Raw genomic sequence first — 13,030 nt, 5'->3', positions numbered from 1 at the left:
AAGCTACAGTCTACTTCATTTTCATGATACTAGTGTCAACTATAATCTATATTGTTATCCACCTAATACACTCGACTGTTGAAATGTTAAATGAATTTTTCATTGGAATGTTTCATAAATTGATTATTCTTGGTTAGGACATTTGATCGAAAAGATTTACGTTTGATAAAATATGATTGGCCTGTGAGCGACTACTAAAATACTTTCTTTCCATATGTCCAATTTATATGCGTCGTCCATTTGTTGCTGTATAATATGTTATACATTTGGTGCATAATTCAACCACTATTAAGCCATACTATTCAGTTATTTAGAAATTTTCGAATAGACTATTTATTATCCTTCCACTTACCTATCTAAAATTAATTGCCTAAACGGTTGTGAACATACCATACAATAAATCACTTGCTTCCTTTATTTATATTCTTCTTTTATTACGAGTTTTATTTACGAGAATTTAGGGAATATAAATGAATTCATTTGTGTACAGTATAAGCAACCACCTTAAAACTTCACACTGATCTTCTTCCGCGCATTTGTCTTGTGTTTATCATGTTATAATCCACATTTATTGACATTTCATGACATCTAAAATGGTAATCGTGTAGATTAGTAAACAGACCACATCATAAGGGGTTAACCTAATAACTTTTTCCGAAATTGTTTAAAAAATGAATTGAAAATGTGGTTTCTAACATTAGTTACTTATATAGCAATAATCATACAAATAATATTTGTTACGATTGCAATAGGTGAGTTGATTGAAACTGCATGTATTGTTCAAATCATTCGCTTTTTTTAGCTGCAGGTCTGTATTATTTGGCAGAATTGGTTGAAGAATATACCAGTGTAGCGAAAAAATTTATATGGTGGTTAAATGCGGTAAGACAGTTTGTTTTATATTGTTAACTAAATTGATTGTTATTTACATTTGAAACTTTTTTCACAATACTCACTTAAAATTTATATCGACTATAAATAATGTGTTCATAGTTACTGGCAAATAAACATAATTGGCTATATTCCTTCAAAGTATTTGAACGTTTGTATAAAATAATGTGTTGTATTATAGCTTATTTTGATATACATAACAAAGATATCAAAATTTCCATTTTAACACAAATAACGATTTATACCAATTTCTTCAGATATAAGATTTACGAACACAAATAATACTTGCTGATATAAAATTTAATAATTTTATTGAACCCTTAAATCTAGTTTTCAAAAAGGAATTTTGAGCTAGTTATTTGAAATCCACTTAACTTCATAGATTAAAGTTTTAAGGTACACTATGATTTGAGTTCTTTATATACTCATATCCAATATGTATACCAAAATTTGTTTTTTTTATTTATATATTTCAAATCATTAATCCATTACCATTTTTTTAATTGCTCTTTTGACCTTTACACATATTACTCACTAAAAATTGAATATAAACTATACACAATTATCATTAGTCCATAATTCTCAATTCAATAGTAAAAGTTCATATCCATTTGAACTTGAGAAAATTGGTTTATACAGGGTGTTTCTAAATGCACGCGACAAAGCTCAGGAGGTGATTGCTTATATTAAATTAAAAGATGGGTAAAAGATGGCAATAACAAAATTTCCTCAGCCCACCCCTTCCCGAGATATCACCCTTAGGAGGTGGTGACTAAAATTGAGTTTTTATTTTTTTCTCTAAAATTCAGTAAAACTACAGGTATTTTTTTAATATTCCTGTTACATTATACGGGGGTGAAATTAGTAACCCTTACTTAACTTCATATTAAAACTATTTTTAAGATGAAGTTTTATTAAATAAAATTATAACTTGGTTATTGAAACGTGTGTCAGACAGTGTAATTATGAGTGTTGGTGTGAACAGTGTCCACCTCCTGAATTTTGTCACATGAATTTAGAAACATCCTCTAAGTAAGACGTTATTTTGTTAGACAAATTAAAATCTAGCAAATTGGATCTTCTATATGTATGTTTTTTTTTTTGGTAATTGGCTCTATGAATCCACCTGTAATATCATATCCCTAATAATAATGATGTAAATCTATTATTTAAATTATAAGCCAAAAATCATTGAAGATTGTCTGTATCTGATTTACATATCTAAAAGACAAAGGAGTTAGACAAAATTAAAAATTATTCTACCAAGTTTGACTGAAAATTCTATACAAAAACACAAAATAACTTCTAATCTAATGTACACAATACCATAATTGGAGTTCGATATCAAAAAGTAAATTAACTTATAGTATCGACGTTTGTAATAAATATTTTAATCAAGAAAGTAAAATATGTTTCTTGCACATTGAAATTTTCCAAAAAAACTTACAGAGTTACTATATACATTTTAGAAAAAAATATGTATATCAATAGATTTGCTTACATTTGTGAATTTGAATAAAAAAATCAAATAAATACAATAATAACAGAAATATTAGGTTCGATAAAGAAAAGGATTAATTTTTATTGCAGTATTTACTTATAATGCATCTATTTCATAGAAGGTCTCCATTAAGTATCTAGGCATGTTTTGTTCTCTGTAAGAACTTATTCTAGATAGTCAGTCTGCTACAGCCACTTTTGTGAGATTGTGTTTGTAGTGACTGTTGAGTGAACAATACATTAAGTTTTGTTCTAGTCTAGAATAATTACTTTGAAGATTGTGGGATTTAAAAATGGGAAGAGGAACAGTCAAAATGTCATTCAACTTCGAATTTTTGCAAAAAACTGTGCAAATAAAAAAAATTACTACCAAAATTTTTCTTGTGATAATACTTTTAGATTTAGATATTCTGCATTAACTTGTTATGAAGTTGACTTGCTCTAATCTAGCATATATAGTTTTCGTTTGTCAGGAGAGCTCTAGACATAAATGTGGGGTATAATCAAGAATAGTTCACCAATAGGATTGCTCAATAAACTGAATGTGTCTGCCATGTGCGTGCGAAAAATCGCCATACGTGACGTCACCTGCAGACCTCGACCGGTCTTAACTCTTTGTTGAGCTAGACTATTTGATGAGTTTAAAGGCCAATTTTAACAAAAATACAGTTATTTTTTTAAGTTTTATTCATTATTATGAATTAATATTAATTTAAAATCCAATTTCCAATTATTCAGTTAATTTTAAGTTCCATTTATAATAGGTATACAATGAAGAAAAGAAATTAAAGAAAATGAATTATTTTTTAAAATGATCTGTATTTTATAATTAGTAAAACAGAAGCCATTAACAAACTTTAAACTAAAAATTAAAAAGTAAAAACAAATGAAATGATTTAAACTGATTTATGAAAAATATTTCTAATAATAATCTAAATTATTAAATTTAAGAAAAATAATAAAATATAGATATATATAAAATAAAGAGATAGGTAGAAATCTGTCAATGAGTAATTTTGAACATTTTTTTTCCAGTTTTTCTGCCGTCATCTTCATCCCCTTTTACAGACTTTCTCTTCAAATTCGTGCTTTCAAATTTAGCTTTTAGATTTCTAAAATTTATTCTGATTATAGTCCTTAATTTACAAAAAGCCTTAATTATTTTAAATGGATAGTTCGAATCTTTTTTAAAGATTTTCTTTGCTAAATTAAAAACAACACCTGGCCCTTTTCTGAACGATTCTCCATGATGGCTTTCAAAATAAGTGTTCCAAGTTTTAACTTTTTTTAAAAATTCTTCTGATGGCTTAGTGAGACCACCGTACGACAGTTGTTGAATCCAAGAAGGAATACTAAGTACATACGAGTGTTCTTGTGTCGTTTCGTATGTAAAATCACCCAGACTTGGAAAAATATTTTTGTATTTTTTAGCAAGATAACCAGCAATATATTCTAGAGCATCATTAGTCGTTTCCTGTGAATTTTGATGATAATCTGAGCATGAGGATAAATCAGATGAAACTGATGAAAAAGAAGAACTGCCTTGCGTTTCGTTAATATCAAAGGACTGCTCAGCTTCACTGGCAACATTCGCAGTTTTCAAAACATTTGGGGCGATGTACTCTTCCAGTACTTTTTCATCAGTGTTGACACCTGACCCTAAGATACCAGGATTTTTTCCTAATAAAATCATGCGAATCCTGTAAATCGCAGATAAAGGTGACGGATGCTCATCTGGCCCTCCTCTACTTCTCATTTGGAAAAAGAAGTTTTCTAAACTGTCCTGATTTAATTTATGGGTGCATATGTACTTTACATCCATACTTTCTTTCATGTCCTCATAAAGTAGCTGTAATGAAGATATTGATATTAACATACCTTTTTGGAATGTCATCAAACAATTTTTTCCAATTACTCTCATTGATTTTACAATTTGATAAATTTTGTTGAGGTGTTGTTTTTGGTTTTCTAAATCTATGCCATAAGCATGTTTTGTAGGTATATTTGCCCTCGGAACATAGCTATTGAAAATATCAAACCATGCATTTATGTCAGCATAAAATGCCCTAGATTTTCTGACATATTTTTGTCTTGTCCAGGCTTGTATCGCAAAAGTCCAGTGGAAACACTATTGGAGAGCAATTCAGCAGCTAGTTTTACATTTTGTCTGAGAGTTTTTTCCACATCAAGATGTTTTTTGTTAATTTTCCAGCAGGGATTTACTTCATTATCAGTAAGCGTTACCAGAGCTTCAAGTGGACTTTTATTCACGAATAAATTATCTTCAAGCATAAAACCTTTGTCAAGTAGCCAGTTGCGTAATAGTTTTAGCAGGTGAGGTGCATCGGCAAACATATACACATTCTTACCACTAACAGGATGCTTAAAAGATGTCTGATTAATATCGATATTTAACTGTTTCCATAATCCCACATTACTTGCACCACAATCGCTCACACATGCCACTACATTGAAATTTATTTTATGCAGTTCAGTTATAATATCCATTAAAAGAGATTTGGTCATTTTTTGATCGAAACCTATATAAATTGGTTGTTTCCAGTTTGAAAAGAGCCCTCTAGCCATGACTACTTGCATATAATTATGTGGTCCTAGCACTTCATCTTGAGCAATATTATATTCTTCAGTTTTCTTGACCTTCACTTCATCGTACTGTAAAACTACTGTCCTTTCAAAATCAGAAAATGACTCTCCGGCTAGTTTCAGCAGAAATAAAACATCTTTCAAAATACCCTGATTAAGGTTTAGTTGGGAAGCCCACCTTCTTAATGATGAAAGACCAGGTAACGAGTAATGCAACTTATTTCTTAAAAATAAATATGACTTCTTGCTGTAGTATCTTAGCGTAAAGGCTGTTGCAATTTCTTCTCTTGTCCAGTTGACTCTTTTCTTTTTTTTTAACAATAAATCAATTTGGTTTTGAGTAAGAACAGTTCTAAGTATAGCAGACGCAGCTTCATTTCTCTGAAACAGAGATGTTACCTTGGGACTAGATTTATAGCATTTATTTTTGAAATATTTCAATTCATTAAGTTTTTTGATATTTGTGCTTTTTATATTACTTCTGGATTTTAAAAGAGCATACTGTCTTTCTAACTTTTCATATTTCTCTACAGACTCATTGTACAAAGCCTTATAATCATAGTTTTCTGGGACAAAGTTGGGGGTTGATGAAGTGGAAGGCTCTGGTACATGCTCTTCAAACTGAATACTTCCAAAAGATTTAGGATTATGGTCTTCGGTATCATCAGAAAAAGTATTAATAGGAGCTGTTAACGTGGCTACTTTTAAAAGTTTGTTCACTTCCTCCTTTGCATTTCGTTTGGCCAGTCTTTCTTCTCTGGAACTGATGCTTGAACTACTAGCTTCACTTGTTGATTTTTTTGAATACAATCCCAAAGTAGGAACAGCGGTTTTTTTCAATATTTTTCGTAGTGGTAAACCTAAAATACATATACATATTATATATATTTATGAACAAATTGAGTTACTAAATTTCATTACCAAAATCATTTTGGGACAGTATAGACTTTGAAAGCTATAAACTATTACACTAAACAATTAAATAATTCACCAACCTAATAATTCATTCTGTAAGTCTCTTTCATAATCCTTTTCTGTGAAATGAACTGAGCAGATGTAGCTAGTATCAGGGTTAAATTTATCTTCCCGTTTGCATCGTAATATCCATTCTTTTCTCATAGTTTGGGAAACAAGATCTTTAGCTTTGGGAAACCGATGAAATATAAAATATTCATGTTCTTGCTGCCTTGTTTTATAGGTATTACCACAACCATACACAGCACAACGTGTACCAGGCATTTTGATTTTTGGACATATACTACATGCACTAAAATCAAACAAACAAAGTTTCATTTAGCAAAAAAAAGTAAAATAAAAATCTAGATTAGTTGCTGGACAAATGCAAACCAACCGACCAAAAACGCTGTTATGATTCGCCCATTTTTTTAATTTTTTATTGTGGTGTATAAAGAATAGAAATTTAAATAAGCCAATTAAATTGTCATTTCTGCTCAGCTGGTTTTCTTTCAGCCAGTAACTGACTTGGATTTTAATTTTTATTTTGCTATTTAAATCCAGCTTTAATATAACAAAACATTTTTACCTACCCTTGAAAGTCTCACAAGATTATTTTGCCTTAAACAATAATATTGTCTTTGTTCACTATTCTCCACATATATAATACACACAAATAATAGTTTTTAAAACGTAGAACTAAGTAAAAAACGAATTTCCAACTCTTCAATCACTTGTACGACCTTTTCGAATTAACAAAAACACAAGCAATACCGCACAGCGTAAATGGTAAACAAGCCGTCGAGGTCTGCAGGTGACGTAAGCATCACTTGACCTTGGCTCAAGAATTGGCGTATGTACGTCTTATGGGATTGATCAATCCTATTGGTGAACTATTCTTGGGGTATAATAGAATGAATAAAGCTTTGCTCTGTGATGCATAACTTTCATGTGCAGCTTTACCAATGCACAAATCTTAAATTTTCTTCCTTGCAAAAAATCCGTACTTACTTTTGGCTGCATAAACTATACGGGTGGTTTGAAAATTCTGAAATACAGTGTTCCTAACTCTCAAAAATATATCTCCCCAAAGCCCTAATCAAAATAACTTAAAATCCCCACAATTACTAGGGATTCCCCCTGAAAAAAATGTTATTATTTATAAAATAAATGATTAAATATTTTTAAATGAATAATACATTAAAAATAATAGAATACCATTAAACAAATATTAAATTTGAAGCAATAGATACATAATTTCTCTCAGCAAAATCATTTTTTCATAATTATCTGAAACTTTAAGTGACAAATCGTTTTGTTCAAATCTGATTTTTTAAAATCGTAGATATTGATTTAAAGAACTTCCTAGGGCCTATATTATTACACCTTTATTTTACTTGATTTGAAATAAAATTAAATAAATATTTGAAGTTATAAAAGTACCTCTAAAAATATAAATAAGCTTCTCCTCCTCCTTTCTCCAAAATAGACACTAACAAAAAGTACTCTAGAGATGTTTAGAATGTATAATTTTAATTTAGAACCTAAATTTTCTGGGGGAGCGCTTCCCTAATATTACCCCACACATGGCCCTAATGCTGGTTAGCACCGCCATTGCCTGTTCTAGATTTTGGAGCACTTTTAATATGATTCAGAACTATTAAAATGGCATGCTTAAATATAAAACAATCAAAGTTTCAAATTTTACAGATTTTTCTTGAAAGTTAAAATATTTTCTTATAGTAGTAAACTGAACATGAGTTCTAAAATCAATAAAATTTAGTATCACATGTCACCAGTAAATACTTACTGGTATTTTAATTTTCAAATAACTACTATAAATAAAATAGATCTTGGATTTAAAGTTTATTTATTTATTTATACTAAGAAATAACATTCATATTAACTAGTAGTGTGTTTCTTTAATAAATTAATTCCTTTTGGTTTCAATTTTCTATCTAAAATAGCTTTCTTCCTATCTTCTTCTGCTTGTAATAAATTATTATATCGATCAACTGCAAAATCGATTTCATCAGTAAAACGAATTATATCTTGTTTTATTTGTTGTTGCTTTTTTATTCTTTCTTTTTGTCCCTCTCCATACGGTGTCAATCTACCATCTAAGAATGTGTAATCAGGCGCATCTGTTAATACTCCACAAGCATTTGGATTCAAAGGGAGACCTCTTTCTTTCCTCCATTTTTGATTAAAATATGAAATACTAGATGTATTTAAACATCTTGATTGCTTAACAATCCCTATAAATTAGAAAATTATTGTATTTTTATAAGCAAATTTTTACCAATGATAATATTTGTGGTTATGTTATAATTATGGTATTAAACAAACTGCAAATTAATGCTTTCAAAAACTGATCAGTTTTTAATTAACAAATTTCACTTACTTGTATGTAATACTAATCGTAAGTTCTGCATAATATTAATTTGTAAAAACATGGTACATTCTTCTTCTTTTTTAAATTCGTCTTACGAGCGATCTGACGAACTGTCAGAGCTGATTCCCATTAAAAAATGGCCATCGTGTGGTACGCAAAAATTGTGTGTTTATCTGTTGGTTTTCCGACTATGCAGTAGTGTGCTTAGTGTACGTAAATGGTAAATGAAGTATGAAAAGCTTGTTTTAACATAGGATTTTAATTTTCTACATGGATATATGAGGTATAAAATACCTACAACTTTAAAATTCCAGAATGCACCTACACGTTTCCAGTAAATTTTTATTCGTTTATATTATATGTCATGCTCTAATTGATATTCATTTTAATTATTCATTTAAAATTTCATTTAAGCTGGGTTTAAATAGCAAACGTGAATTTATACTTTCTAGTCTTATTCCTTATATTATCTTATTTGCTATTCAAATCCAGCCCTACATAAATTTTGATGCCACAAAATATCGTCATGGAAATAATTTTTTTATGTTTGGTTGAGAAGAAGATTACCACTAAACTTTTTTGTTTTCTTTTTATAGTAAAATACACTTTTTCCATTTATATATTTTGGTGAGAAACTTCTTAGAAGACTGCTTTCTACTGTGTGGTAAACTGTAGTACTACTTCGAAAAGAAACTTTATTTTGTACTCAAGGGGGTGAAGATAAAATTCTATTAAATGATATTGTTCTAGTTTCTACGGCCCTGATAAATCTCTGTCCCCAATTGTTCCGGATTCATTGGATTCTTTATGTTTTGTGTCTCTATTCTGGCTATACTGAGATCCATAAAACAACTAATGTATACAGAATTTAATTCTGGTGTAACTAAAAGTGTAGCTATAAAATTTCCGAGAGGGAATGGAGGTGAAGAAGAAATCTCCATGGCTTTATAATTAATCTAGTGCCGAATTAAAAGCTTACTTGAAAATTGACAAAAAAATATTCAGTTCCATCTGAAATATATCTAAAAAGTTTCAATGAAGTCCTCGTAACAGCATAATACAAAATGGAGCATACGGGAAAATTGATTGTTGACCCCACGGCCGTTATTCTGACGAGATCAGCTGTTTTCATTTTGTATCTACTTTTAATTTAGCTAATAGCCTCTTATCTGTTGAACATATAACATTTTGAAATAAATCTCATCATTTTTCACAACTGTTATTTAATTTATTGTATTTTTGTTTCAGTTTACATTTATACTATACTTATCCCTATGGATATTTGAACGCTTCCCGACTTCCATGATTGTTTGTGGATTGCTTGCTCAAGTTACTCATTTTGTAATTTTAAGAAATTTTCCTTTTGTGGCATTTCTTTCGATAGAGTTTGTTGCTACAGTACTCTTCATATTAATTAACCATTATTTAGCTTTTAGTTACTTCGCTACGGTATATCACACATTTTCAGAGGTAAGTACAAAATTATTTAATGCTATCTAGAAATAGTTTCATTACATACATCATAAATATTTTATTTACTAGTCATTACATCCAAATTTGTCTAATTAGCTTCTTTAGGGTCTCAAAAAAACAATATTTACACGAGTTTGATTTTTACAAGCGTTCGTTTCTATTTATTTAAATAGACTTTAGTCTAGTAGAGTTTAGAAAATTTCACATAGCACTAATCAGGCATCTTGAACTATATTTGTGGGACCATGAGCATTAAAACCTAAACATCTAGAATTTTGTCCTGTATACCCATGATATATTTTAAATGAAATTTTGATTATTTCTGATGGAAAGACAACTAACTCTTGAAACTGTGAAAGATTGTCCATATTTTGAAGATGTATTTATGTCTGACATATTTATTTTATAAAAGTGTTGATAGTCTAAACCATTTTAGGTAATTGCGTATTTTACACTGTTCCTGTGGTTAGTGCCCTTTGCTTTATTCGTGTCCTTATCAGCAAATGACAATGTATTGCCAACTAGTATAGATGGCACAGGTAAGTTCGAAACAATAATTGAAAATTTGCAATAAATAATTTCGCAGTAAAGTAAAATTTTATTTTTCTGATCATTTGTTATATGTTGGCTCAATCAATTGGTTAAAAATGAAGAATGTGTTGTAATTATTGTCATGGAAGTGTAGTTTTGTAGCTTGGTTCTTGGGCTATATATTCCTGCTTCTACTTCTTCATTTTCGATTTTCGTGATATAAATGTAGAATACTAATAAGCCCCTTGAGAACGCAAATTCTGCATTTGCCCATAGCCGTCGACTTATTATTATAATTTTATAGTGATTATATCGATGAGACCTTACATTTCTTTATAATGCTGAGATGCCCAGTCAGGTCGCAGGGCTTCATGTTTCATTTCTTGTACGCCTTAGTACTTCACTTTCTATGAAGGTCTTCAAAGGGAGCAAGTCTAAAATGACTTGTAGTGCTACCTGGGACATGACAGATGACCGAGTCACGCCTGTTATCGCAAGGCAGACTGCCCTTTGCAACTTATCTAGGGTTGCTTCTCGAATTTTGGATTTTGTCTTGGTCACCATATGAAAATTACATAGTTCATCGTTTTAGATGAACTATGGCTGTCAGCCAACAGGAACCACGCAACCTACTACTCTCAAAGAATCTGTTTCTACCAATGTCGAAGCTTTGACCGTTGTTTTTGACTCAAACGCCGTAACATCAGTGGTGCAGATAAAAAAAACAGAAGGAAGGCTAAGGTTGTCGAGACGGCTCGAAGCTTAACGGTCCAGGATCCACAGGTGGCCTCGACCTCCACACAGGATTTCCAACCGGAGTTTCAGGTAAAGCCTGTTACTAATCCATAGTTCTACGCCCATCAAACGAGTTGGTTCCAAAAGGTGACTGGGGCCATCATGAGGTCTCCATCTGTCAGTGGAACCAAGCCACTGCAGTTTCTCCCTCTTCAGCTGGTTTGGACTTAAATTCTAATTTAAAGAAGGATATGGGGCTTTCGAAATTTAAAGTGGGGCACGACGGACCTATCAGAAGGCACTTGGCCGTACACTATTCTATTATGAATATATGCATAAGAAAATTTTCTCTTCAAACAAAAAAATGATCAACCACATAGTATAAGAATCGTCCAAAATCCATCAATCCCATAGAACCTCTACGATAGTTGCTTAAAGGCTCTATTAAGCCTATATCACAATTTGATGAATTGATGCTCGAAGTATGCCGAATCATTGTCAAGCTAGGGGAGGAAATATCCGCATTAAAATAAGCATTTGGTTTGAAAATATTTTTTGAATTATTGTATTTCCTACTGTTCCAATTTCATTTTGTGCTCAATTCTTTGTGATATTTTTTAAATAAAAAAATCATAATTGCACTTCAATTTTACGGAGGGGGGGGGGAATTTGTTTATAACATTGTTAATATTTATTTTATTTATTAGATCAACCTTAATCGTTTTTTTAGATGCTGACGTAGTATCAAATTATTTTTCGAAGAAAAATAAGAAGTTTGGACTGCTTGCAGCTTTCAATTATGCTAAAGACACTCTTCTTCCAGTGAGAACAAAAAAAGGATTTTAATTATTTTTTCTGCCACATAAAGACATTAATTTATTAATTTCAATTTAGATTTTTTAAGTTCCAAAAAATACCAAAACCAGCTATTTTTATGTTTTTTGTTGCAATATAACATTTGAAAACTAGGAGTTATTGGATCTATATTTTTTTTACATATAAATGAAGTTTTGCTAATAATAACAACAAAATTAAATTAAAATATTGAAAATACTAATTTTGGCAGAACTTATTTTCTGTAATAAAACAACTTTTGTTTACATGGGAAAGATTATACTTTCTGATTCAAAAACCCAATAGAATTTGTTGGGGAAATAAAACTACAGTTTTAAAAAAATTAAGTGAATTTAATAATAGTTCCACTTCACCTAGGGAGCCGATCTAGGGCGCATCCGATAAAATAATATTTTCTTTTTATTTTTAAATATCTACAAATCCAGTCTATAGGAACCCAATTAAGACATTAACTATTCATGAGTGTTTTTTTCTTTATTCAATGATGAATAATTGTTTTATTCTAATAAAAAAAATATATATGTATATAACGCAATCAACAAATTTTAAGCTAGCGGACGTTATGTTTGGGCAGCTTCTTTTTGTAATCTGGCTGCTACCGCTGCTACTAGGGCTGCTCCACGACCACTACCGTCTTCAGATAACATCAAATCAAACTAGAACAAAAGAAAAATGAACTGAATTTAAATTTTGATCAAAAATAATTATAGGTTATGTTAACTATAATCATGTGTAGTTATTCTTAAAATAGATAGTACATTCAAAAATAATAAGCGGTATAGAACTCTAGGGGAACCTCAATTATTCCAAACTTTGGGAATAATTCATACATTTTAAAAAATTCTTAATTACTTGAAGAACTTATTTCCTTGAACATTTTTGATACTCTTGTAATTATGCAATGAAAATCACAGTTTTCTATTTATTTCAACTTGAAGGTATACTGTAATAAATTTCTTCAGTACACAAATACTATCCTGCATTTTTATGAAATAGAGTAGTCGCTCATAAGAAATTAATTATTTTAATGTTTTATCGTTTCCAGAGTAGGAATTTCGTAATTAAAACATTTTTTTGGAAGGAAAACTAATA

At 30.2% G+C, this 13,030-nt stretch overlaps 3 protein-coding genes across 10 annotated transcripts in view; 1 reads left to right on the top strand and 2 right to left on the bottom strand.

Moving 5' to 3' along the window:
- The first annotated feature begins 451 nt into the window (after nt 1-451).
- Nucleotides 452-12,474, top strand: LOC130899744 (protein TEX261). The gene is made up of 5 exons (XM_057809924.1): nt 452-752; nt 803-882; nt 9,593-9,814; nt 10,254-10,356; nt 11,814-12,474. The coding sequence occupies exons 1-5, from the start codon at nt 683-685 to the stop codon at nt 11,927-11,929; spliced, it is 591 nt and encodes a 196-aa protein (XP_057665907.1). The 5' UTR covers nt 452-682; the 3' UTR covers nt 11,930-12,474.
- On the bottom strand, nt 7,803-8,510 carry LOC130899750 (39S ribosomal protein L52, mitochondrial). The gene is made up of 2 exons (XM_057809929.1): nt 8,354-8,510; nt 7,803-8,207 (listed from the first exon to the last, which is right to left on the bottom strand). Exons 1-2 carry the CDS (start codon nt 8,403-8,405, stop codon nt 7,852-7,854), a joined length of 408 nt encoding a protein of 135 aa, XP_057665912.1. The 5' UTR covers nt 8,406-8,510; the 3' UTR covers nt 7,803-7,851.
- The window catches only part of LOC130899735 (hexokinase type 2), a 92,767-nt gene continuing 91,986 nt past the window's right edge, over nt 12,250-13,030 (bottom strand). For all 8 annotated transcript variants that reach the window (XM_057809906.1, XM_057809907.1, XM_057809903.1 and 5 more), the window contains one exon: nt 12,250-12,594. In XM_057809906.1, the coding sequence (XP_057665889.1) occupies nt 12,499-12,594 (96 nt within the window). In that variant the 3' untranslated portion in view covers nt 12,250-12,498. The remainder of the gene's footprint in view (nt 12,595-13,030) is intronic.

The sequence above is a fragment of the Diorhabda carinulata genome, chromosome 11, assembly GCF_026250575.1.
Source record: "Diorhabda carinulata isolate Delta chromosome 11, icDioCari1.1, whole genome shotgun sequence".
Lineage (NCBI taxonomy): Eukaryota > Metazoa > Arthropoda > Insecta > Coleoptera > Chrysomelidae > Diorhabda > Diorhabda carinulata.
Note: the sequence above shows the minus strand (reverse complement) of the source record. Positions and strands in the feature narration are given on the sequence as shown.